The 24,803-nt window shown below is 44.3% G+C and overlaps 1 protein-coding gene across 1 annotated transcript; it reads left to right on the forward strand.

The window, feature by feature from the left end:
* LOC311138009 (retinoic acid receptor gamma-A-like) lies at positions 1–24,266 on the forward strand (the record flags this gene model as incomplete). Its single annotated transcript, XM_084172655.1, has 8 exons — positions 1–145; positions 21,064–21,212; positions 21,584–21,725; positions 22,307–22,470; positions 22,567–22,743; positions 23,077–23,281; positions 23,487–23,645; positions 23,950–24,266. 8 exons carry the CDS (start codon positions 1–3, stop codon positions 24,264–24,266), a joined length of 1,458 nt encoding a protein of 485 aa, XP_084028781.1.
* Positions 24,267–24,803: the final 537 nt, after the last annotated feature.

The raw sequence follows: 24,803 nt of genomic DNA on the forward strand, positions 1-24,803 counted from the left end.
ATGTTTGACTGTATGGAGGCTCTAGGGATGGCCCCCCGGCCGCTCTTCGACGTGTCCATTCAGGGGGCTTGTATGCTGGGCAAGGCCACCCCCTTCTTCCCTGGTCTGGACCCCTTTGCCTGGGCTGGGACGGCCAGTGTTCAGTGTAAGTGAAGTATTTGCTCTGTCTCCTCACTAGACTCATCAGACTGGAAAAGCATGTGTGTGTGCTGTGTGTGTTTGTGCAGAGCCAGGGTTTTCACTCTCCTCATCAGACTGGTGGTGTTATTGTGATAATGCGGAAATAGTGACTATCTCAGTGTGCATGTGTGTCCTTATCAGAGTGCTGATGTTATCATAGAGCTCTCTCCACAGGAAGAGACAGATTCCATTCGATTCTCTGTGCCCTTTCTCATCCTCCAGTTTGTTTGTTTATGTGCTCAGTGTGTGTGTGGGGGACTGCATATTTATTCATCATCATGTTTGTTTTCTTTTTAAATGACTTCAGATGAATGATTTAGCTTTCTCTCACAATATGGGCCCCCTGACCTTGTGAGGTGTTTAGAAGCTAACTACCAAAGTCAAAATGAAAGTGGATCCTTAAGAGGGATCACAAGAGGCACAATGATGAAAGCATATGACCCATTTCAGTAGAGATATGGGTAACTGATGCAATGTGAATAACTAGGCCTACTTAAAAACATAATTAGCATCTAACTTAAAAGTTCATTTGAGGGCAAAACTGTTAATGAAGAATAACTAGAGCATGAATAAGTAGGACATTACAGCTTTACAGTAACAACTGAGGCCCTGGGCTGGAACAGGGCCCTGTCTCTCTCTCTTTTCCTAGAGGCTTTGCCACTTTACTAACACACATAATGCCTGTATGAGTGAGAAGGAGTAAAGAAAATAACTTGAGTTATTGTTATGCAGTCCATCTACCCTCACCACTGTATTTCATATGATAATAGCCTACTCTGGCACTGGCAACATGGTGTTTCTGGCATGCTCATTTGAATATAAAAGATGAGGGGGGCCTTGCTATTGCACTAAAATAACGTGTTCAGGCAGTGAAGACACACACAGGAAACTATTAGAGATGTTATATTTATCTATTTAATTCAGTTGGCCTACACAATTTTACGCAAGGCTTTGCCCCCTTAGTACCTTTTGTGTTGGTTGGATAATTGCGTCCCAGGCGAGTTCTACTTAATGGCAGTAGGCCTACACCGTGTGCTGGTTAGTTTCAGTTCTTCCAGGTGAAAGGCCTATATATCTTCATTAATCGTGAAGACACCAGGGTTTCAGGCGCTGTCAGCCCCACGGTGTTTCCCGTAATGAAGACGAATGAGCTGTCAGGGCGAGCGAGACCACAGCCGGTCTCAACTTGCTAAATACAATCGCCAACTTCTGAGGGGACAGGAGGACAACAAAAAACTACTACAATTGTATTGAACATCGAAACTATGGCCCTTTCTTTCTTCGGTAACAGTCTAGGTCCTATATTGTCCTGTCCTAAAGTGTCCTTATTACAGTGTAGGCTAATAACCTTTATGTAGCGCAAATGTGCATAGTGGCCATCATACCACTTTTTCATTTAAGAGAATTAGATTTATTTTCCCACGAACACTTTAAGTGAATTAAGTTCAGTTTATAAACAACTTTTCTCTGAACAGTTGGTTGCCTTCACAAAATAGTATCTGTTGTTAGGCAGTTTGAGAAAGAGACAAAGAGAAGGAGAAAACAGAATAGGCCTAAAGACCACAGAAATGTCCTTTGATAGGCGTGGATGGCCCCGTGCGGGGGAGAGAGAAAAGAGGGATCTAGAGTGTTGAGTGTTCATCTTTAGACCGGTGTTCTGTTTCCATCCTCTGTTCTCAATAACCTCTGTAAACATTGAGAGACAATAACTCGCGAAGAGGCGTAATTCACCCACTCTATTCACACTGGTTAGCCCTCATTGTTGCCAACAGACAGATGAGCTAGCAATGGCTTACCCTTACATTGCCAAACAAGGAAAGGTCGGACTAAAATCAAATTTAGGGAGTATGATAGCATAATAACCAGTAAGAGCTCATTCAAATGCTCAAAGAAGTGGGTATTTGTGGAGTGTGTTCAACCTGGACTCAGGGGTAGACATAACATAGTAAATGAAAATCCGGACACTCCAATTAGTATGATATGTTACGTTTCGTATGGAAACCTATGTATTAATTTGTGGATGTCCATCATCCATTTCGTATGATGTTACGATTTACAATTCGTACAATATGTTACAAATTTGCAAAACGTATGATATGTTACGAATTCCTATTTGTTTTGGCTAATGTTAGCTAGGTGGTTAGGAGTTAGGTTAAAGGGTTAGGGGAAGGGTTAGCTAACATTCTAAGTAGTTGTAAAGTAGCTAAAAAAGTAGTAAGTAGTTGCAAAAGTTGTCCGTGATGAGATTCGAACACGCAACTTTTGGGTTGCTAGTCGTTCGCATTATACGCCCACACCGACCAACCACCCACCTTACTTTCCTTTTTTGCCTTGAAGATGCTCCGCCATTTCCTGGTTGCTAAAATTCGGATAGTTCGCCTAATTTCAGTTTATGTGACAAAACAAACAAGTATAGTGTAAATGATCGGAGAGGTTGAGGGTAGCGGAAGTTCAGGAGTAAAAACAAACAAAATAGAATTATTATAAAATTGACTGTGTCCATAAAATGTATATAGTATGTATAAGCTGGAAGTAGAAGCCTAAGCGTTGTTGTTCACTAGTTTACTCCAATTAGGGGAGGGGTGGTTGGGTTGGAAAGTAATAAAGGGAAATATATTTAAAAAAGGGATATGTATATATATGTATGTATATGTATATGTATATGTATATGTATTTATATGTATGTATGTATATATTTGCGAGAAAAAAACCATATGGGGGATTGGAAGTGATGCAGACAATTACATTGATGGAAGTTACAATCTATCTGCAATATTAAAGCTGATCTACCCCCTAATTTATTTTTATTTTTTATTAATCATTGTACCATCACAACCGCTGTGAAATATATTTTCCATAAACAAAAATATTGTATTTTCAGCTGTTTGAAGCTGGTGTACAAAAACAAAAGTAAAATATGCAAAAGGGAAACTTAAAAATGGGAAGTATAGAAATAGCACACATAGAACAGCTCTACCGCTTCTTAGACTTGCTTTCAATGAGAATGACAGATCTATAACTCACATTTCTATGATTTGGTCATGCTAATTTGAGTGTTCTATATTTACGTTTACTATGTTAAGTCTAGTCTATGAGACCAGGCTGGTGTGTTTGATGTTTTAGTTTTTTTGCCCTTGGATGGTGAACTACAGCGTGTCATTGTTTAGCATTGACAGAAAGGTCAATGATAGATGACAGGCTTATCAACTACGAATGAGGCCATCACTTTTTCACAAAAAGACAACCCAAGCTCATATTGGTCTCTATTACTCTGACACACCGCATTGTGTTTTATCCAATTTGATAACGTAAATATTCTGAAGGCTGTAGGTCTGTCTCATATGACATCAGCAGAAAAAAACATTTGGCCTACAGGAGAGCACAACGTATCAGCACTAGTATCAACAACACAGCTAACCTATGAAGGATCCGCCAGGGGGTAGATTGGAATAGAGGCTCTGTCACAGTGTGGAACTTGGTCATGTTACTTCTCTAAATTCTCATAATCCGGGATAGGCATTCAGGGGGCCCTAGTGTGTGTGTGTGTGGCCAGCTTTCCTGTTTTCTGTTGTTTTTATGTGAGGCAGTTCAGGACCTCTCTACCTCCCTTGGTTTCAATGTCAGGCGTTATGGAGAGAGCACAGACAGGCCAAAGTCAGGACCTGTGTGTGTGTGTCCGTCTTTGCACACTGGTGGGCTCCTAATAAAGAAAGAGAAAGGCATAATTTTAAACACAATTGAATAAAGTAGACATGGTATTGTACAATAATGAAAGCAATACCAATCAAGGACTATACATGCCATTATTTTGAGTTCTTATGAGTGTGCTGCTGTATATGTGTGTCCATCTCACTGAATCATGCATACAGTATCCCTCGGATCTTGTGTCTTGTCAGAATACGTCAACATCATTTGTTTGCCTTTAATCAAGGCCTTTAATTATTCAATTATAATTACAAAAGGCTCAATTAAGAGATTAGACTGCCTGCAGGGACGGGGCCGCAAGAAGAGATGGATGAAAGGGGGTTTGATTAGGGATTAACATTTACCCCCTACAATTCCATCCCTTCTTCTGTACTCAGGGGGTTTCATCCTTTCATCAGAGAATATGCCAGCGTGTTTTCTGTGGGAGTGATAAAACTAATCCCCTGTCTCTCTCTGCTTCTCTCCTCTCTGCCCTTGATGTCTTATTCACTACCAGCTTGAAGGTCATATGGCCACATTATACGTGTCATGACTATGTTAGGAAGCTCAGGTGAAATAGGATTAAATGATAGTTTGTCTTAAATGCTATGCCTTCAGGATGAAACAATATGGTTACAGATTAACTGCAAGGTGAGAATATTTCTCTATGAGAAATTGGAGAGGGAGGATGAAATCTACATTGCAGTATGTACAGTAATACATCAGCATAAACATACTTTTTTCATGGTCAAATAAAAATAGAAAATACTTCTACACTCCTCACAGGTATATGTTTTTAGTTTCCATAATAAGACATGTATGCATAAAGGCAGCAGTTTGTAAAGTAAGAATTTACACAAACATACTAGGGCCAGTTTGATTGAATATGTCTAAGACAAGGATAGGGAGACAGAGTGAAATACTATTTGTGAGGTAGATGGTAGCTGAGAGGGTTTAGAGGGAGAGTGAGAGAGAATATATCCCAAAGACGGTGTGTTTGCGTCTGCGGTGTGTGTGCTTTTGTGTGTCTGTCTCAGCGCTCAGACGGCCGTCCCTGTTTGTGCCTGCGCAGATTTCACAGGCCCCTGATGGAATTCGGTAATAGCATTTTATTGCCTGTCTTCAGTGGGCGAGGGAACACAGTAAATAATATCGGCTGTCCATGGTGCGTCCACTCCTATGGATCCTACACAGTGTCCTGGGACGCCTCTGGGCTGGCTTTCCCATAGTGCCATTGGGCCAGGGCATGGGAGAAGGACCCAGTCAACCCTACCTTTTGTATTAGTCTGTTATTGTTTTCCAAAGTCAGAGAACCACTCATTTACATAATATAAAGATTTTCTACATTATATGTATTTTGTACATGATCAGACTGTCGTCAGGCACCTCTCTATGGTTTCTCCTAGATAGACATAGAATGGTTGTAGATGACGTGACGTGACGCCTCAGGACTACCTGTGTGTGTTAGTGTATGGTCTGTCTGTCTGTCTCTGGGAGTGTGTATGTATCTAAGTTTGGGATCCGACCCCAGAGGAAGTGGGGATCCTGTCTTCCTGTGGCAGGGCAATGCTGAGCAGAGCACCAGTAAGTAGCTAGTCAACTGATTGCTACTCTTCAGACAAAAATAAGCTGTGCCAAGCTGAAGCTTGAGTTACTGTTTGAGTTATTAGCTGAGTCCTATTCAGATGTGCTAAACTGGCCGACCACACAAAAGGGATTGATTTTAAGTGACTGATTAGTTGATTGATATATTGATGATTGATACATTGATTTACTGGTTGAGAATCTTGGTCTTAAAGTGCTAGGTTGTTTGGATACTCAAACCTCGCTCAGTCAGATGAGTGCTTTAGTAATTGCGGTGACTGAACCACTTGTACTGCACTAGGATTAGTGGTTCTTGACAGTAATGACAAATTGTTTCCCAATTTCAGTGTAACTCAAACAATCTTGTAAGTAATGGGATTAGCTTGGTAGAGTTATTGAAAAGCAGTTACTGTAGCATGAGGAAGCAGCCAGGCAGCACTGTAGTGCCTCACCTGTTGTAATGAATAGTATTTTCCATCTAGTCTTGTTCCAGCTTGTCTCACACTCTGTCATTCCCCTCTTTATTGTGTCATAACAGTCTCTCCCATACATGGCCACAACACATTGACTTCAATGGTTGAATGTTTGGAAACAATGGGAACATTTGGGAGTGTGTGTGTGTACAGTTGAAGTCGGAAGTTTACATACACCTTAGCCAAATACATTTAAACTCAGTTTTTCACAATTCCTGACATTTAATCCTAGTAAAAATTCCCTGTCTTAGGTCAGTTAGGATCACCACTTTATTTAAGAATGTGAAATGTCAGAATAATAGTAGAGAGAATTATTTATTTCATATTTTATTTCTTTCATCACATTCCCAGTGGGTCAGAAGTTTACATACACTCAATTAGTATTTGGTAGCATTGCCTTTAAATTGTTTAACATGGGTCAAATGTTTCGGGTAGCCTTCCAGAAGCTTCCCACAATAAGTTGGGTGAATTTTGGCCCATTCCTCTTGACAGAGCTGGTGTAACTGAGTCAGGTTTGTAGGCCTCCTTGCTCGCACACGCTTTTTCAGTTCTGCCCACAAATGTTCTATAGGATTGAGGTCAGGGCTTTGTGATGGCCACTCCAATACCTTGACTTTGTTGTCCTTAAGCCATTTTGCCACAACTTTGGAAGTATGCTTGGGGTCATTGTCCATTTGGAAGAGCCATTTGCGACCAAGCTTTAACTTCCTGACTGATGTCTTGAGATGTTGTTTCAATATAGCCACATAATTTTCCTTCCTCATGATGCCATCTATTTTGTGAAGTGCACCAGTCCCTCCTGCAGCAAAGCACCCCCACAGCATGATGCTGCCACCCCGTGCTTCACGGTTGAGATGGTGTTCTCCGGCTAGCAAGCATCCCCCTTTTTCCTCCAAACATAACGATGGTCATTATGGCCAAACAGTTCTATTTTTGTTTCATCAGACCAGAGGACATTTCACCAAAAAGTACGATCTTTGTCCCCATGTGCAGTTGCAAACTGTAGTCTGGCTTTTTATGGCGGTTTTGGAGCAGTGGCTTCTTCCTTGCTGAGCGGCCTTTCAGGTTATGTTGATATAGGACTCGTTTTACTGTGGATATAGATAATTTTGTACCTGTTTCCTCCAGCATCTTCACAAGGTCCATTGCTGTTCTTCTGGGATTGATTTGCACTTTTCGCACCAAAGTACGTTCATGTCTAGGAGACAGAACGTGTCTCCTTCCTGAGCGGTATGACGGCTGCGTGGTCCCATGGTGTTTATACTTGCGTACTATTATTTGTACAGATGAACGTGGTACCTTCAGGTGTTTGGAAATTGCTCCCAAGGATGAACCAGACTTGTGGAGGTCTACAATTTTGTTTCTGAGGTCTTGGCTGATTTCTTTTGATTTTTCCATGATGTCAAGCAAAGAGGCACTGAGTTTGAAGGTAGGCCTTCAAATACATCCACAGGTACACCTCCAATTGACTCAAATGATGTAAATTAGCCTATCAGAAGCTTCTAAAGCCATTTTCTGGAATTTTCCAAGCTGTTTAAAGGCACAGTCAACTTAGTGTATGTAAACTTCTGACCCACTGGAAATAAGATACAGTGAATTATAAGTGAAATAATCTGTCTGTAAACAATTGTTGGAAAATGTACTTGTGTCATGCACAAAGTAGATGTCCAAACCGACTTGCCAAAACTATAGTTTGTTAACAAGAAATTTGTGGAGTGGTTGAAAAACGAGTTTTAATGACTCCAACCTAAGTGTATGTAAACTTCCGACTTCAACTGTAGGTCTATGTGTGTTTTTGTCTCAGTGTTGTTGTTCATCAAGGTGGGATTAGGAAGGCATGGCTGTTTGAAGCATAGTGTTGGTCGTCTGACAGGAAAGTGTTGTGCGGAAAGTAGGGGTAGTTGGTGAGTAGGGGAGATGAGGAGATGAGGGGTGGCCAAATGTTGACTCCTTTTCATCAAAAAAGGGGTGAAATAAAAAGGTAGCTTTATGAGGTGTTGTAAAGAAGAAAGGCTGCTTTGTATGCAGGCCAGTGAATGTGAGGGGCAATCCTGATTTAACAACCGTCCCTAAAAAAGAACCCCCCTTCACAGAGAAACCATGCTTTCCTGTCCATCTCTGTTAGGAGAAAAACACATGGGAGTAAATATTGCATAAAACACTGCAGTGGTATTTATAGAGTGAACATATACGAAAGTCAGTACAGATGTAGGATCTTAATTTGAGCCATTCTGCTAAAAATATTCCTGCAGCAACTGGAAATATTAAGTATTATGTGGGTTATAATTAATGGACATTTTTGTAGGGGTCAAGTCTGAAATTTCAAGTCTGACATTTCAAAGTGGAAATTACAAACTTCAGAAGCCTTTTTAAACCTCAAATACACCACAAGTTGTACATTTCCTGAAAGTTCCCTGCAACAGGATGATCAAATTAAGATCCTACATCTGTAGGTGAATTTGCAGCATTACTCTCCACATAATCTGTGTGTGTGTGTATGTGTGTTTGCTGTATAGTCCACGGCTGTGTGTTGTTCTAGTAAGGGTGTGATAATTCCTCTCTGATTGTGTGTGTGCATGCATGAGCTGGTGTGTGCTCATGTGTTTGTGTGTGTGACCCCCTCTTGCCTGTGTGTTTGGTGTTGCTGTTTTTATGGAGCCATCTCCTGGATGGTAGCCTGGTTTTATCACAGGCTTTCCTTTCAAAGAGGCTCCCAATGACAGGAAGGACTCCTCCTCCCAACAGGGCAGGAAGGCAGAAGGGGGGAGAGAGGGAGGGAGGGATATGGGACAGGCCAGGGCGGGGCGGGGGAAGGGTGGTGAGGGAGGATGGGTTGTGTAGGTATTGAACTTAAGACAGCTGATGAAAGGAAGTGCCATTGCTTCACATTTTGGACTGAAATCTCTTCAACCATAACCCCCCCCCCCACCCTCCCCCCACACACACACACACACGCACACACATATACACGCACTCAGCATATCCTCTCCTGGGGTTCAGGCCTATCTCTTCCCTATAGGTTATCTGTAAACATAGGCCTATCTGTAATAGTGAACTAGTACTTTCAACACCACGGTACAGATACAACTCTAGAACCATCCATTAAATCAGTTCAGACATTCATAAATTTGCCCACAGCATGCTCATTTCAAAGTCTGAGTGGTCATGGTGGACATATAAATTTGAAGACACACATGGGAATTGTTTTCCTGTTTCTTGGTATATACAGGATGGGATGAGTTAATGTAGTCTCCATTTTCTCCTTCTGATCAGGCTTAAGGTGGTGTGCGTGTCAGTGGAGGCTGCTGAGGGGATGATGGCTCATAATAATGGTTGGAATGGAGTATAATGGTTGGAATGGAGTGAATGGAATGGTATCAAACAGATGAAAACCATGTGTTTGATGCCATTCAATTTACTCCATTCTGGCCATTATTATGAGCCATTCTCCCCTTAGCAGCCTCCTCTGCGGTGCATGTGTGTTGTTCCAACATACTGTATGTGTTGTTACCCTATTTCACACTGAAAGTCACACTGAAAGTCACACTGAAAGTCACACTGAAAACCGCCACACACATTCCAACATGTTCATAAGCTGAAACAAGCCTACACTCACACACATTCACACACACACACACACACACATTCCACAGCACACTCCAGAACATTTTGTGAGGCGAGAAGTTATGTAAAAAAAAAATTTGCTAACCAAATTAGTCTTTGGAGACCTGATAACGCCATACTGTAGATTGGAGCACGGGCAATTTAAAACTGAATGCCTACAGTCATGTACCGAGATTCCATTATGTTGGCACTACATACATTTGTGCAGAAAGTCATCTCTATAAAATGCCATCTCATATCGATCATTAGAACTAGATAAAGCCATGTGACCTGACCAGGAAAAATGACTATTACGTTATTGCCAGGTAACACTAGGACATGGAGTTTTTCCTTGTCAGATCCCTGGGTCAGGAAAACTACTGCCCCTAGAACTATTTTGTTCATAATCCAAAATGTTCCTCTTGTAAGGACTACTAGAGAAAATACAAGAGAGGCAAACGTAGACAAAATCACAGGATACTCCATAGTATTAATGGTGCCGGAGGAGATGGCTTCCGTTTTACAAGCTCCTAACCAATTGTGCTATTATGTGTGTTTTTTTACGTTATTTGTAACTTATTTTGTACATAATGTTTCTGCCACCGTCTCTTACGACCGAAAAGAGCTTATGGATATTAGGACAGCGATTACTCACCTCGTACTGGACGAAGATTTTTTCTTCAACGTGTCGGACGCGAAGGATTTACTTCAGACACCCGACAAGGCCCAAATCCCCGTCATTCGCAGGAGAAAGAGACAGAGATATCGGGGATGTAGGTCGGGGTGCCTTGTGAGCATCCGACGGCGAGTGGGTAATCTGCCTCTTCCATCAGTCATATTAGCCAACGTACAATCATTGGATAACAAAATTGACGAGCTACGATCATGAATATCCTACCAACGGGACATTAAAAACAGTAATATCTTATGTTTCACCGAGTCGTGGCTGAACGACGACATGGATAACATACAACGGCCTCCGGTAAGACAAGGGTGGCGGTCTGTGTATATTTGTAAACAACAGCTGGTGCACGAAATCTAATATTAAGGAAGTCTCGAGGTTTTGCTCGCCTGAGGTAGAGTATATCATGATAAGCTGTAGACCACACTATTTACCAAGAGAGTTTTCATCTATATTTTTCGTAGCTGTCTATTTACCACCATACAAACCTATGCTGGCACTAAGACCGCAGTCAATGAGCTGTATAAAGCCATAAGCAAACACAGGAAAACATTCATCCAGAGGCGGCACTCCTAGTGGCCAGGGACTTTAATGCAGGGAAACTTAAATCAGTTTTACCTCATTTCTACCAGCATGTTAAATGTGCAACCAGAGGGAAAAAACTCTAGACCACCTTTACTCCACACACAGAGACGCGTACAAAAGTACATACCCCAACCAGAAGCCATGGATTACAGGCAACATCCGCACTGAGCTAAAGGGTAGAGCTGCCGCTTTTAAGGAGCGGGACTCTAACCCGGACGCTTATAAAAAATCCCCCTATGCCCTCTGACGAACCATCAAACAGGCAAAGCTTCAATACAGGAGTAAGATTGAATCGTACTACACCGGCTCCAATGCTCGTCGGATGTGGCAGGGTTTGCAAACTATTACAGACTACAAAGGGAAGCACGGCCGCGAGCTGCCCAGTGACACGAGCCTACCAGACGAGCTAAATCACTTCTATGCTCGCTTCGAGGCAAGCAACACTGACGCATGCATGAGAGCATTAGCTGTTCCGGACGACTGTGTGATCACGCTCTCCGTAGCCGATGTGAGTAAGACCTTTAAACAGGTCAACATTCACAAGGCCGCAGGGCCAGACAGATTACCAGGACGTGTAGTCCGAGCATGCGCTGACCAACTGGCAAGTGTCTTCACTGACATTTTCAACCTGTCCCTGACTGAGTCTGTAATACCAACATGTTTCAAGCAGACCACCATAGTCCCTTTGCCCAAGAACACTAAGGTAACCTGCCTAAATGACTATAGACCGGTAGCACTACGTCTGTAGCCATGAAGTGCTTTGAAAGGCTGGTCATGGCTCACATCAACACCATTATCCCAGAAACACTAGACCCACTACAATTTGCATACCGCCCCAACAGATCCAAAGATGATGCAATCTCTATTGCACTCCACACTGCCCTTTCCCACCTACGTGAGAATGCTATTCATTGACTACAGCGCAGCATTCAACCCCATAGTGCCCTCAAAGCTCATCACTAAGCTAAGGACCCTGGGACTAAACACCTCCCTCTGCAACTGGATCCTGGACTTCCTGACGGGCCGCCCCCAGGTGGTTAGGGTAGGTAACAACACATCTGCCACGCTGATCGTCAACACAGGGGCCCCTCAGGGGTGCGTGCTCAGTCCCCTCCTGTACTCCCTGTTCACCCATGACTGCATGGCCAGGCACGACTCCAACACCATCATTAAGTTTGCCGACGACACAACGGTGGTAGGCCTGATCACCGACAACGATGAGACAGCCTATAGGGAGGAGGTCAGAGACCTGGCCATGTGGTGCCAGGATAACAACCACTCCCTCAATGTGATCAAGACAAAGGAGATGATTGTGGACTACAGGAAAAGAAGGACCGAGCACGAACCCATTCTCATCGACGGGGCTGTAGTGGAGTAGGTTGAGAGCTTCAAGTTCCTTGGTGTCCACATCACCAACAAACTATCATGGTCCAAACACACCAAGACAGTCGTGAAGAGGGCACGACAAAGCCTATTCCCCCTCAGGAGACTGAAAAGATTTGGCATTGGTCCTCAGATCCTCAAAATGTTCTATAGCTGCACCTAGAGAGCATCCTGACTAGTTGCATCACTGCCTGGTATGGCAACTGCTCGGCCTCCGACCGCAAGGCACTACAGAGGGTAGTGTGTACGGCCCCGTACATCACTAGGGCCAAGCTTCCTGACATCCAGGACCTCTATACCAGGCGATGTCAGAGGAAGGCCCTAAAAATTGTGAAAGACTCCAGCCACCCTAGTCATAGACTGTTCTCGCTGCTACTGCATGGCAAGTGGTACCAGAGCACCAAGTCAGCTAATCAAATGGCTACCTGAACTATTTGCATTGTCCCCCCCTTTGGATAAAAGCGTCTGCTAAATGGCATATTATATTTGATTTGAGTAACATCCCATGGAGAGGGTCTGTCAGCCCCCCAGGCTGACTGAAGCTCACCCCTGAGACGTCTGAGCTGCACCTCAAGCGATGCGCTACACTCTGTCGCCCACAGCGAATGAAAGGAGCCCTTCATCACAGCATACATTCAACACGCTACACTGTGTGCGTGTGGGCGCGTGCTGGATATGAAAACACATTTCTCACCGCTGAGATCCATGTGACATATGACATATGGGTGAAAAGTTTGCATAAGGTCTTGACTAAAGCTTCTTCATGGTTCGCCTGTTGTAGCAATCAAACTGTTCTAACATACGCTATAGCCTACACTGACAAATTGTTTTTAATTGTGTAACTGACAAGCCTGTATCTACAATGAGGTTCATTCAGACATGTAATAAGTTTCATAAGTCAAGAGAACTCTGTAATTACGTGAAAAGTTGGCATGGCCTCACATGGCTAGCTATTACAGCCTCAAGCCACAGCTGTAATAGCTAGCAGCTGTAGAGCGAGTTAAGACAGACCTATGCTGCATGGTTGAAAGACAGACAGAGAGAAAGAGGGGGATAGATGGGGGAGAGTGTGAAGGCCAATCGACGGTAGTGGTGCATGTATAAGTGACAGAGGGGGATTATGAAGACTCGCTCCCTCCCCTGCACAAAGAAGCCATGCAGAGACTGAGGGGATTATGAGTAAAATGATACGGAATGGTGATGGCTCTGCTGTACCTGCCCTCCCCACCCACACCCACCATCACCCCCACCCCTCCTCAGAGCCCAGGCTGACACACGGCACTCAGGATGGGGATTGTCATGCTAATTGCGTCCCAGGCTTCTGGGGGCTGAGAAGGAAGGCCTCAGGTTTCACAGGAGCTTTTGTTTTCTAAACAGTGATGTGTCGAGCTGAGACACACTGAAGGAGAAGCAGAGAGAGAGAAAGAGGGAGCGAGAGAGCGAGAAAGCAAGAGGGAGAGAAAGAGAGTGGGAGTGCGAGAGAGAGAGAGAAAGAGAGAGATGTGTAGAGCTGAGGAGACACACTGAAGGAGAAGCAGAGAGAAAGTGGGAGCGAGAGAGAGCGAAAGCAAGAGGGAGAGAAAGAAGGTGAGAGCAAGAGAGAGAGAAAGAGCAAACTGCAGGCAACTAAAGCACCAGGGTAGACACAGACCCACTTTTGCACAAAGTGAAAAGGTGGAAGAAGGAAGGTAGAGAGGGATAAACAAGGATGGAGAGAGGGAGGTGGGCGAGAGAGGAATAAAGCGAGATAGAGGGAGTTGTGAGGGGTGGAGCTGGTCTAATTGCTTGTCTGGGGGTAGTCCTATGGATGTGTGCTGATTGATGTAGTGACGCTGTGAGGTGAGCCGTGGGTGAAGAGAGAGACAGAAGGAGAGAGAGAGGGGCGTTTTTTCAGGCTGAGGCTCAGAGGCTGGGCTCAGTTCAGGGTGATGACAGATCCTGACAGATTCAGGCCCCCTCTCTCTCTGTCTCTTCCAGCCAGGTGGAGCTGGGATTGTCCCTATCTATTTCTCTGTGTTCTCCTGTTCTCCCTCACTCGTGTCCTTCTATGCCCCTTCCTCTTTCTCTGTCTCCCTCGCTCCCTTTATCTTGTGTCCTTCTGTCTTCTCCCCCTTTTCTCTCTCCCTCTCTCCACCTCTCCCCCTCTCTCCACCTCTCCCCCCTCTGTTCAGACATTGTCAGTCACTACCTCTCCCCTGGCGCCACATGCAGCTCCTCCTTTTCAATAGGAGTCTTTTTTCAAGGCATTTCTTTCATTGTCAGTGTTACTACATAAACAGAAAACAGCACTCCGGTTACAGTGTCCCTCACTCAGCACCAACCCACTCCCCACGACCCTACTACCTCCACTACCTGCCTCTACTGACAGCATGGGTGTCCCAAAAGGCACCCTATTCCCTATGTAGTGCACTAATTCCCTATGACCATAGGAGCAACAGTTGAAGTAGTGGTAGCATCCCAAATATGCTATTGGTTGTAGTGTTGATGGTAGTAAGATGTTGGGTTACCGATAGTGGTAGTGGTATTGGTAGTGGTTTTAGGCTATTGGTCTAGTAGTAGTACTATTGGTAGCTAGTACTAATGGTAGTGGTGGTAGTAGACTGTTAGGCTATTGGTAGCTACTACTTATGGTATTTGTATTTGTATTTATTATGGATCCCCATTAGCTGCTGACAAGACAACAACTACTCTTCCTGGGGTCCAGAAAAATTAAGGAAGTTAGACCATTTTTAAAAAACAGTTTTTAAAATCTGATTCTACTGCTTGCATCAGTTACCTGATGTGGAATAGTCATGGCTCTATGTAGTACTGTGCGCCTCCCATAGTCTGTGGACTTGGGGACTGTGAAGAGACCTCTGGTGGCGTGTCTTGTGGGGTATGCATGAGTGTCCGAGCTGTGTGCCAGTAGTTCAGACAGACAGCTCGGTGCATTCAACATGTCAATACCTCTCACAAATACAAGTAGTGATGAAGTCAATCTCTCCTCCACTTTGAGCCAGGAGAGATTGACATGCATATTATTAATGTTAGCTTTCTGTGTACATCCAAGGGACAGCCATGCTGCCCGGTTCTGAGCCAATTGCAATTTCCCTAAGTCCCTCTTTGTAGCACCTGACCACACAACTGAACAGTAGTCCAGGTGTGACAAAACCAGGGCCTGTAGGACCTGCCTTGTTGATAGTGCTGTTAAGAATGCAGAGAAGCGCTTTATTATGGACAGACTTCTCCCCATTTTAGCTACTGTTGTATCAATATGTTTTGACCATGACAGTTTACAATCCAGGGTTACTCCAAGCAGTTTAGTCACCTCAACTTGCTCCATTTCCACATAATTTATTACAAGATTTAGTTGAGGTTTAGGGTTTAATAAATGATGTGTCCCAAATACAATGCTTTTTGAAATATTTAGGACTAACTTATTCCTTGCCACCCATTCTGAAACTAACTGCAGCTCTTTATTAAGTGTTGCAGTCATTTCAGTCGCTGTAGTAGCTGACGTGTATAGTGTTGAGTCATCAGCATACATAGACACACTGGCATTACTCAAAGCCAGTGGAATGTCGTTAGTAAAGATTGAAAAAATAAAGGGGCCTAGACAGCTGCCCTGGGGAATTCCTGATTCTACCTGGATTATATTGGAGAGGCTTCCATTAACCTTTTCACATGTGAGTTCCAAATATCTCTAACGGTCGCCCCAGCGTGAGTTGTTTTATGCACGTAATGTTCCAAATTGTGATTGTTACGCAACAGGACAGTTAACACACAGTTATCACACAGTTATCTATAGGCTATGTTTCAACTTGTCAATTTCAAATTATTTTTTAACAAGTTTTATTTTCTAACAGTTTGAATTGAAGTGTGTTCCGCCTCCTCATTAATTCACATAGAAGTATCCCATTTCACTGTTGCGGACAATTTATGTTTGAGGCTTTACTGAGCTGGATAAACTTCTCTCCTTGAGGAGAGCCCAAGCACTTCCCCAGTGTTTCCGCAGATCAAGTATGCAGACATTTGCACAGTCTTGCACGAACTGGCACATTTTCTGGCTGGTGCTCGCATTGCATTCATTGTTGTTTTCCTTACAAATAATAATATTGGACATGTGCGTACCTTTCAAAGTAAGTGCCTTATTTTCTGTATATTGTGTTGTTGTTTCTACTGTAGCATACAGTATGTATGTATGGATGTTACGAACCGGCTCGTAGACCGTAACAAAGAGGGAGACAACGCGGAGATAAAGAAATAACAAACATATTTATTAAATAAAGTAAACTATATCCAAGTAACAATGGTGTGTGTAGTCAGTAGTGTAAGTGAGTGGATGCGTGCATAGATGGTGATAATGAGGGGTGTTGAGAGGTGCCAAAACAAATGAACACAAAGAAGCCCCAAAATGCCACAACCAAACACAACAGTGTGTCTGCGTGGAGAGAGTCTCCTCGATGTATGGGGGAAAGGTGTTTTTATCCCCGGGACACACCCACCCAGGTGTGTCCCATTTTGCTGACGACCCTCCCAGCTCCGCCCACCGACATCCTATAAAGGAAAACAAGAGCAGAGGGAAATCATTTGGCAGACAGAGTTAAAGGGTAGTCACAATGGAGCATAATGTATTTACAGTTTTCAAGTACTGGTGAGAAATAATGCATTCCAATTAGTGCATAGATTGTAATGGACACCTATGATGTGTGTAAAATACTATTTTGAAGGTTATACTGATTATGATGAGCTAATGCTAAGCTATTTGTCAGCTATGTGTGGCGCCATGTTTGTTGACATTATACAATGCATTCTGTAATTGCTATTAGCTAAATCATATTGTGGTTTCTGTCAGCCGACTGTTTTAAGTAAGCGTTCTAATCACACCGGTTTGAGCGTACACTGCAGGGACCACTATAGAATAATCACAGCCGTTTGTTGGTATGTGTCAAAGGGTTAAAGAACACCCTCTGTGTTCTGTTAGACAGGTAGCTCTTTATGCACAATATAGCAGGGGGTGTAAAGCCATAACGCATACATTTTTCCAGCAGCAGACTATGATCGATAATGTCAAAAGCCGCACTGAAGTCTAACAAAACAACCCCCACAATCTTTTTATCATCAATTTCTCTCAGCCAATCATCAGTCATTTGTGTAAGTGCTGTGCTTATTGAATGTCCTTCGCTATAAGCATGCTGAAAGTCTGTTGTCAATTTGTTTACTGTAAAATAGCATTGTCAAACACAATTTTTTCCAAAAGTTTACTAAGGGTTGGTAACAGGCTGATTGGTTGGCTATTTGAGCCAGTAAAGGGGGCTTTACTATTCTTGGGTAGCGGAATGACTTTTGCTTCCCTCCAGGCCTGAGGGCACACACGTTCTAGTAGGCTTAAATGTATATGGCAAATAGGAGTGGCAATATCATACGCTATTATCCTGGTAGTGGTAGTAGTAGACTGTTAGGCTATTGGTAGCTAGTACTAATGATATCGGTAGTGGTGGTCTCACAAAACATCTCCTCAGTCAAGGTCAAAGCTAAAGGGTCAGAGTTTTATTTCACCTCTCTAGCCACTGGGAGCTCTCTGTCCTCTAACTCTCATTTCTTTATCTTTCTCCATCTCTATTTTTCTCTTCATTTGTCCCGCTCTTCTTTTATTAGATTATTCCTTTATGCCCTTTTCTACTCTTTTTGAAGTCTCGCCACTCTTGTTAAACGCAGGCCCTAGTGTGAGAGAGAGGGGGCTGGAGGGGGGGTAGAGGAGGAGGAAGGGTGGGGGGAGGTGGGGGTCCACATTTGGGCCAGAACTGTTCTATCCATTGAAGATGGCAGCTAGGAGGGGGGCTGTGCGTGGCTTTTGGATTTTCGACCCCTCCATTTTATTTTTGTGTCTTTTTTTACGGGGAAGGGATGCGAGGGTCCAGCTGGTGGTGTGAATGGCTGTCCAAGGTGACTGGATCCCAATAAAGAGGCGGTCGGCCTGGCTGGGGGCCTCCTTCCCAGCCCAGACACAGCCTTTATAGGCCGGCTTACGAGCCTGGTCCTCTATTAAACCCTGGCCAGCCTGCGCTGAGGAATTTAGGGCCAGGAAACAAGAGAAAAACAGGGGGGTTTGGGAATGGGCATGGGGAGGTGAAGTTGGGGTGACTGAAGGTGAAAGTTGAAAGGCATGTTAGAGGGGATTGCTTTGGGGGCTTGGTCTGTGAATGTGGCTAAATGTATGGGTATTTATGCTTGTTTGACCATTTATAAATGAATGTGTGTGTGTGTGTGTGTTTGTGTGTGTGTGTGTATCTATGCAAATGTCTGCTGTTTGTTGTGTGTGTGAAGTCAGGAAAAACCCAGTGCATTTGTAGTTATATTTAGTAGCTAGATGGTGCATAGACCTGAAATGGTCAGTGATAAAAAGAGAAGAACCGCACTCTTAGAATTAAGGTGAATACAAAATAAAGACGTTTTCCATTTTAGACATAGACAAAGGTTTCGCTCATCTGGGCTTCATCCATGTCGTCTCTGTGTTAAAATGTTTGTCTCTGTGTGTGTGTGTGTGTGTGTGTGTGTGTATTTGACGTTGTTTATTTTGAGGGTTTTCATTGGCAGCAGTTGAATGACTGCTTGTGGCACAGCAAATGGTGTTATATTGTGTGCCATTTTCCCCCTGCGAGACAGAAGGGAGGGACAGAGGGAGACAGCAGAGTCTCATAAACACCTTCAGTCTGTTTGTTCAAATGTGGCTAGAGGTATACAAGCATGTCGGGTTGGGCAGGCATTCAAATTAAAAAAGACACACACACACACCATTCAGCTGTCAGTTAGTCAGACAGTCAGAGGTATGCTCCACCCCCCACTCCCCAGAAGTGGAGACGGCAATCAAATCTCATCTGCCAATCAGCATTTTATCAGCATAGCCATCTGGCCATCAGATAATTGTGTCTCTTTTCCATCTTTCGATCTCTCTCTTTCAATTCAATTCAATTTAAGGGCTTTATTGGCATGGGAAACGTATGTTAACATTGCCAAAGCAAGTGAAGTAGATAGTAAACAAAAGTGAAATAAACAATAAATATTAACAGTAAACATTACACTCAGAAGTTCCAAAAGAATAAAGACATTTCAAATGTCATATTATGTATATATACAGTGTTGTAACAATGTGCAAATAAATAAACATAAATATGGGTTGTATTTACAATGGTGTTTGTTCTTCACTGGTTGCCCTTTTCTTGTGGCAACAGGTCACAAATCTTGCTGCTGTGATGGCACACTGTGGTTTTTCACCCAGTAGATAAGGGAGTTTATCAAAATTGGGTTTGTTTTCGAATACTTGGTGGATCTGTGTAATCTGAGGGAAATATGTGTCTCTAATATGGTCATACATTTGGCAGGAGGTTAGGAAGTGCAGCTCAGTTTCCACCTCATTTTGTGGGCAGTGTGCACATAGCCTGTCTTCTCTTGAGAGCCAGGTCTGTCTACGGCGGCCTTTCTCAATAGCAAGGCTATGCTCACTGAGTCTGTACATAGTCAAAGCTTTCCTTAAGTTCGGGTCAGTCACAGTGGTCAGGTATTCTGCCACTGTGTACTCTCTGTTTAGGGCCAAATAGCATTCTAGTTTGCTCTGTTTTTTTGTTAATTCTTTACAATGTGTCAAGTAATTCTCTTTTTGTTTTCTCATGATTTGGTTGGGTTTAATTGTGTTGTTGTAGTGGGGCTCTGTGGGGTCTGTTTGTGTTTGTGAACAGAGCCCCAGGACCAGCTTGCTTAGGGGACTCTTCTCCAAGTTCATCTCTCTGTAGGTGATGGCTTTGTTATGGAAGGTTTGGGAATTGCTTCCTTTTAGGTGGTTGTAGAATTTAACGTCTCTTTTCTGGATTTTGATCATTAGCGGGTATCGGCCTAATTCTGCTCTGCATGCATTATTTGGTGTTTTACGTTGTACACGGACGATATCTCTGCAGAATTCTGCATGCAGAGTCTCAATTTGGTGTTTGTCCCATTTTGTGAATTTTTGGTTGGTGAGCGGACCCCAGACCTCACAACCATAAAGGCAATGGGTTCTATAACTGATTCAAGTATTTTTAGCCAGATCCTAATTGGTATGTCGAATTTTATGTTCCTTTTGATGGCATAGAAGGCCCTTCTTGCCTTGTCTCTCAGATCGTTCACATCTTTCTGGAAGTTACCTGTGGCGCTGATGTTTAGGCCGAGGTATGTATAGTTTCTTGTGTGCTCTAGGGCAATGGTTTCTAGATGGAATTTGTATTTGTGGTCCTGGCAACTGGACCTTTTTTGAAACACAATTATTTTTGTCTTACTGAGATTTAGTGTCAGGGCCCAGGTCTGGCAGAATCTGTGCAGAAGATCTAGGTGCTGCTGTAGGCCCTCCTTGGTTGGTTTCTCTTTCTCTCCTATGTCAATCAGCGCTGCCCCCCCCCCCCCCCCCCTGATCTCTTAAAATATTTGCCTTTGAGCTGCCCTCCTGGGTAGAGCTGAAAGGCTGGGCTAGAGGGGGGTTGGACTTGTTTGTTGACAAGTCTCCCTTTATCAGTTACTCCATATTTATACATCAGGTTAACTTATTTAGGGAACAACACTGTGGTCCCATTGAACCCCAGTCGTGTATTGTACTTGTATTGTACCTTCAAAGATGTTTGGGGGCTTCAGAAAGAAATGTTGACATGCAGTAAACCTATTAGCTGCAATACTGAAATGTGCAGTAAGTTAATGTCTGTCTTTATTGCCTCCCTACTCTCTCTCTCTCTCTCTCTCAATTAAATTAAATTCAAAGTGCTTTATTGGCATGGGAAACATATGTTTACATTGCCAAAGCAAGTGAAATAGATAATAAACAAAAGTTAAATAAACAATCTCTTTCTTTCTCTCTCTCTCTCTCTACCTTTCCCTCTATCTGAGCAGCAGTAGAGACCCAGAGCACCAGCTCTGAGGAGATGGTGCCCAGTTCACCCTCTCCGCCCCCTCCTCCCCGCATCTACAAGCCTTGCTTTGTGTGCCAGGACAAGTCCTCTGGATACCACTATGGGGTCAGCTCCTGTGAGGGCTGCAAGGTGAGACACACAGAGAGACACAATAGACTCAGTCAATATATACAGACAGGATGTATAACCCAAGCAAATACATGATATATACAGAACATGCATACACAAACAAACAAGCCATGAACAGTCAGACAGGGGCACACATACAACCTACCATAACTGTTTCCATGCAGTTGATCCCTATTCTGAGACATTAGAGGATGTAAAGATGCCTGTACTGCCCTCTGCTGCAATCTTTATCTAAGGACAAAGGCATGGGCTCAAATATCCTCCTGTAGAGTGAGACATCTATGCTCCGGAAACAATGTTTTAATGGCTGATTTCTCTCTCTCTTCTTCTCTCTTGGTTTCTCATACTCTCTCTCTCTCTCTCTTTCTCAGGGATTCTTCCGGCGCAGTATTCAGAAGAACATGGTGTATACCTGCCACCGAGACAAGAACTGTCAGATCAACAAGGTGACCCGTAACCGCTGTCAGTACTGCCGGCTGCAGAAGTGCTTCGAGGTCGGCATGTCCAAAGAAGGTGAGTGCCAGTGCCACAGATGGATTACATTACAACCAGTTTTGTCAATCCCTGCTGGGTATGTTGTGCTGAAGTGTAAAGGTGTGAGGGGATCAGAGATGGTTTGAATACAGAGAGTGTGTGAGAGGCAAAGAGTGTTTTGGAAAGGTATCTCAGTACAGTTCATGTCTGTGAGTATTTGGATAGCACTGAAATCACAATATGTCCCCTCTATAAGTGGACATCCTGAGAGGGAGGAAAGAGTGAAGCATGTGTTACTTTATCAGACGACAACAAGTACCACCCAATCTATCACTCATCTTCTCTCCCTCCTTCGTTTTAATAATCATTTAGTTGGTGCTTTTATTTGTCCTATTTCACACATGTGTGAATTGGAAATGTGTTGCCTCAGAGAGTGGGGTCACAGCCAGGGTCTGCCATTATCAACGGCGACCCTGAAGCATTTAGGATTAAGTGCCATGCTCCAGGGCACATCGACAGATTTTTCACCTTGTTGGCTCAGGGATTCAAACTAGCGACCTTTCAGTTACTGGCCCAACACTCTAACCGCTAGGCTACCTGCTGCCTTCTCCCCCATGCAGCAGTGCGTAATGACAGGAACAAGAAAAAGAAGGATGTGAAGGAGGAGGTGGTGTTGCCGGAGAGCTATGAGCTCAGTGGAGAACTGGAGGAGCTAGTCAACAAAGTCAGCAAGGCCCACAAAGACACCTTCCCCTCACTCGTCCAACTGGGCAAATACACTACAGTGAGTCAAGTACACACACACGCACATGCACACGCACGCGCACACACACACACACATATCTCAGCCCTCTCTCTCTGTGTCTCTCCTGTGTTCCAGAACTCCAGTGCAGACCATCGTGTGCAGTTGGATCTGGGGCTGTGGGATAAGTTCAGTGAACTTTCCACCAAGTGCATCATCAAGATAGTGGAGTTTGCCAAGCGCCTGCCAGGCTTCACCACCCTCACAATCGCTGACCAGATCACACTCCTCAAATCAGCCTGTCTGGACATACTGGTACCTAAACACCTCTCTCCCTCCACCTCCACTCTGTCTGTACTCCTCTCTCCCTCACTGCTCTTTACAGTGCACACTCATCTCTCCCTCCACCTTCACTCATCTCTCCCTCACTACAATCTATCCACTCCTCTCTCTCCCTTACAATGCTTTATCCATACTCCGCTTTCCCTCAACACACTATACACACACATTGCACTATCCACGTCACTGTCCTCAGTCCTCTGTCACTCCCTACACTTTACACGACCCCTCTTCCTCGTCCTCCCTTTTCATCATCCTTGTTGTCATTATTCCCCTAACCTCTCTATCTTCTCCTCTCCTCACTCTCAGATGCTGAGGATCTGCACTCGCTACACCCCGGAGCAGGACACAATGACCTTCTCAGACGGGCTGACCCTGAACCGGACCCAGATGCACAACGCAGGCTTCGGCCCGCTCACAGAACTGGTGTTTGCCTTCGCTGGCCAGCTGCTGCCTCTGGAGATGGACGACACAGAGACCGGCCTCCTCAGCGCCATCTGCCTCATCTGTGGAGGTACTGAAGCATTGGCTGTTATAGTGTGTGTGTGTGTGTGTGTGTGTGTGTGTGTGTGTGTGCGCACGCATGTGTGTTTGTCTCAATATACTAAGCACTCTCTCCTCTTCTCTTTTGTTCCCATTTTTTTTCCCCCCTGACCCTATGTCATTGGCTGTTTACTCTTTCTCACCTCCTATCATTGTTTGTTGGCTCTCTCCCTCAGATCGTATGGACTTGGAGGAGCCCCAGAAGGTGGACAAGCTGCAGGAGCCCCTCCTGGAGGCCCTAAAGATCTACGCCCGCCGCAGACGCCCCAACAAGCCCCATTTGTTCCCCCGTATGCTGATGAAGGTCACTGACCTCAGGGGCATCAGCACCAAGGGTCAGTACAGATAAGGATGTAGTACACAGGACAGAGACAAGGCACAGCCTAGATCTCTATTCTTAACACAGGCTATAGCCTTAACACATTCTGACACATAGATCAATATGCATGTATGGTAGAGCCTCAGACTCTTGCTTTCAATCAGTATTGATAGAGACATAGAGCCCCAAATAATTAACAATTTATAACTAACTGATTGTACGTCGCTCTGGATGAGTCTGCTGAATGGCTAAAGTGTAAATGTGAATGTAAACCCATGTTTATGCGTGTCTCTGTCACTCTCTCTCTGTGTGTACTGTAGGTGCGGAGAGGGCCATCACTCTGAAGATGGAGATCCCAGGCCCCATGCCTCCTCTGATCAGGGAGATGCTGGAAAACCCTGAGGCCTTTGAGGACAGCAGCGACTCTGGGGACAGCGCCTCTGCCGCCGCCCCCCCTGCCATCCAGGCCATCAAGAAAGAGAGAGAGGAGGAGAAGAGCCTGGAGGAGGAAGATGAGGAGGACGATTGGGGGGACGATGATAGGGAGAGAGGGGTGGACAGCGATGGGGAGCCCTGGGGGGAGGCTGCAGTGGCAGCAGGGGGGTCCCAGAAAGGGACGACTGGGAGAGCCCAGTGAGAGACATAGTGATGCACTCTGACCCTCCTACTCCACCACCCTCAGACAGACCAACACTCCCTGTCCTAGCACACCAAGTCATCTCCCTACATGAGCAACCCATCCTATAACAAGGGTCTTTGCCAAGCGCTCACCTCTGCTGTTACACCTGTTACACTACCCCCCCATACATTTATACACATACACACATACACATACATACTGTATCCCCGTAATAATTCCCCCTTTGCTCTAGATAGACAGAGAAGTAAAGGCTCTATATGTAGTGAACCTACTCTGACACTCCAGGGTGAAACTGGCCCTTTCTATAGGAACAGGTGGAACATGTAGTCTGGGAAATAAGAGAAGAGAGAGAAAAACAAGCACTAAATCTCACTGAGTTGGGACAAGGGCCATGAGAGATCACTGTGCCAACCATAAGACTGACCATTATGTTACTTTACAATGCTGTCTCCAAACAAACAGAAACACAAGGAAATGCTAAACTGAGTGGCAGCAGCTTGAAGTGGTGGTCTATAGGAAATGCACTCCCCCACT

The sequence above is a fragment of the Coregonus lavaretus genome (assembly GCF_964263955.1).
Source record: "Coregonus lavaretus genome assembly, chromosome: 12".
NCBI classification, from domain to species: domain Eukaryota; kingdom Metazoa; phylum Chordata; class Actinopteri; order Salmoniformes; family Salmonidae; genus Coregonus; species Coregonus lavaretus.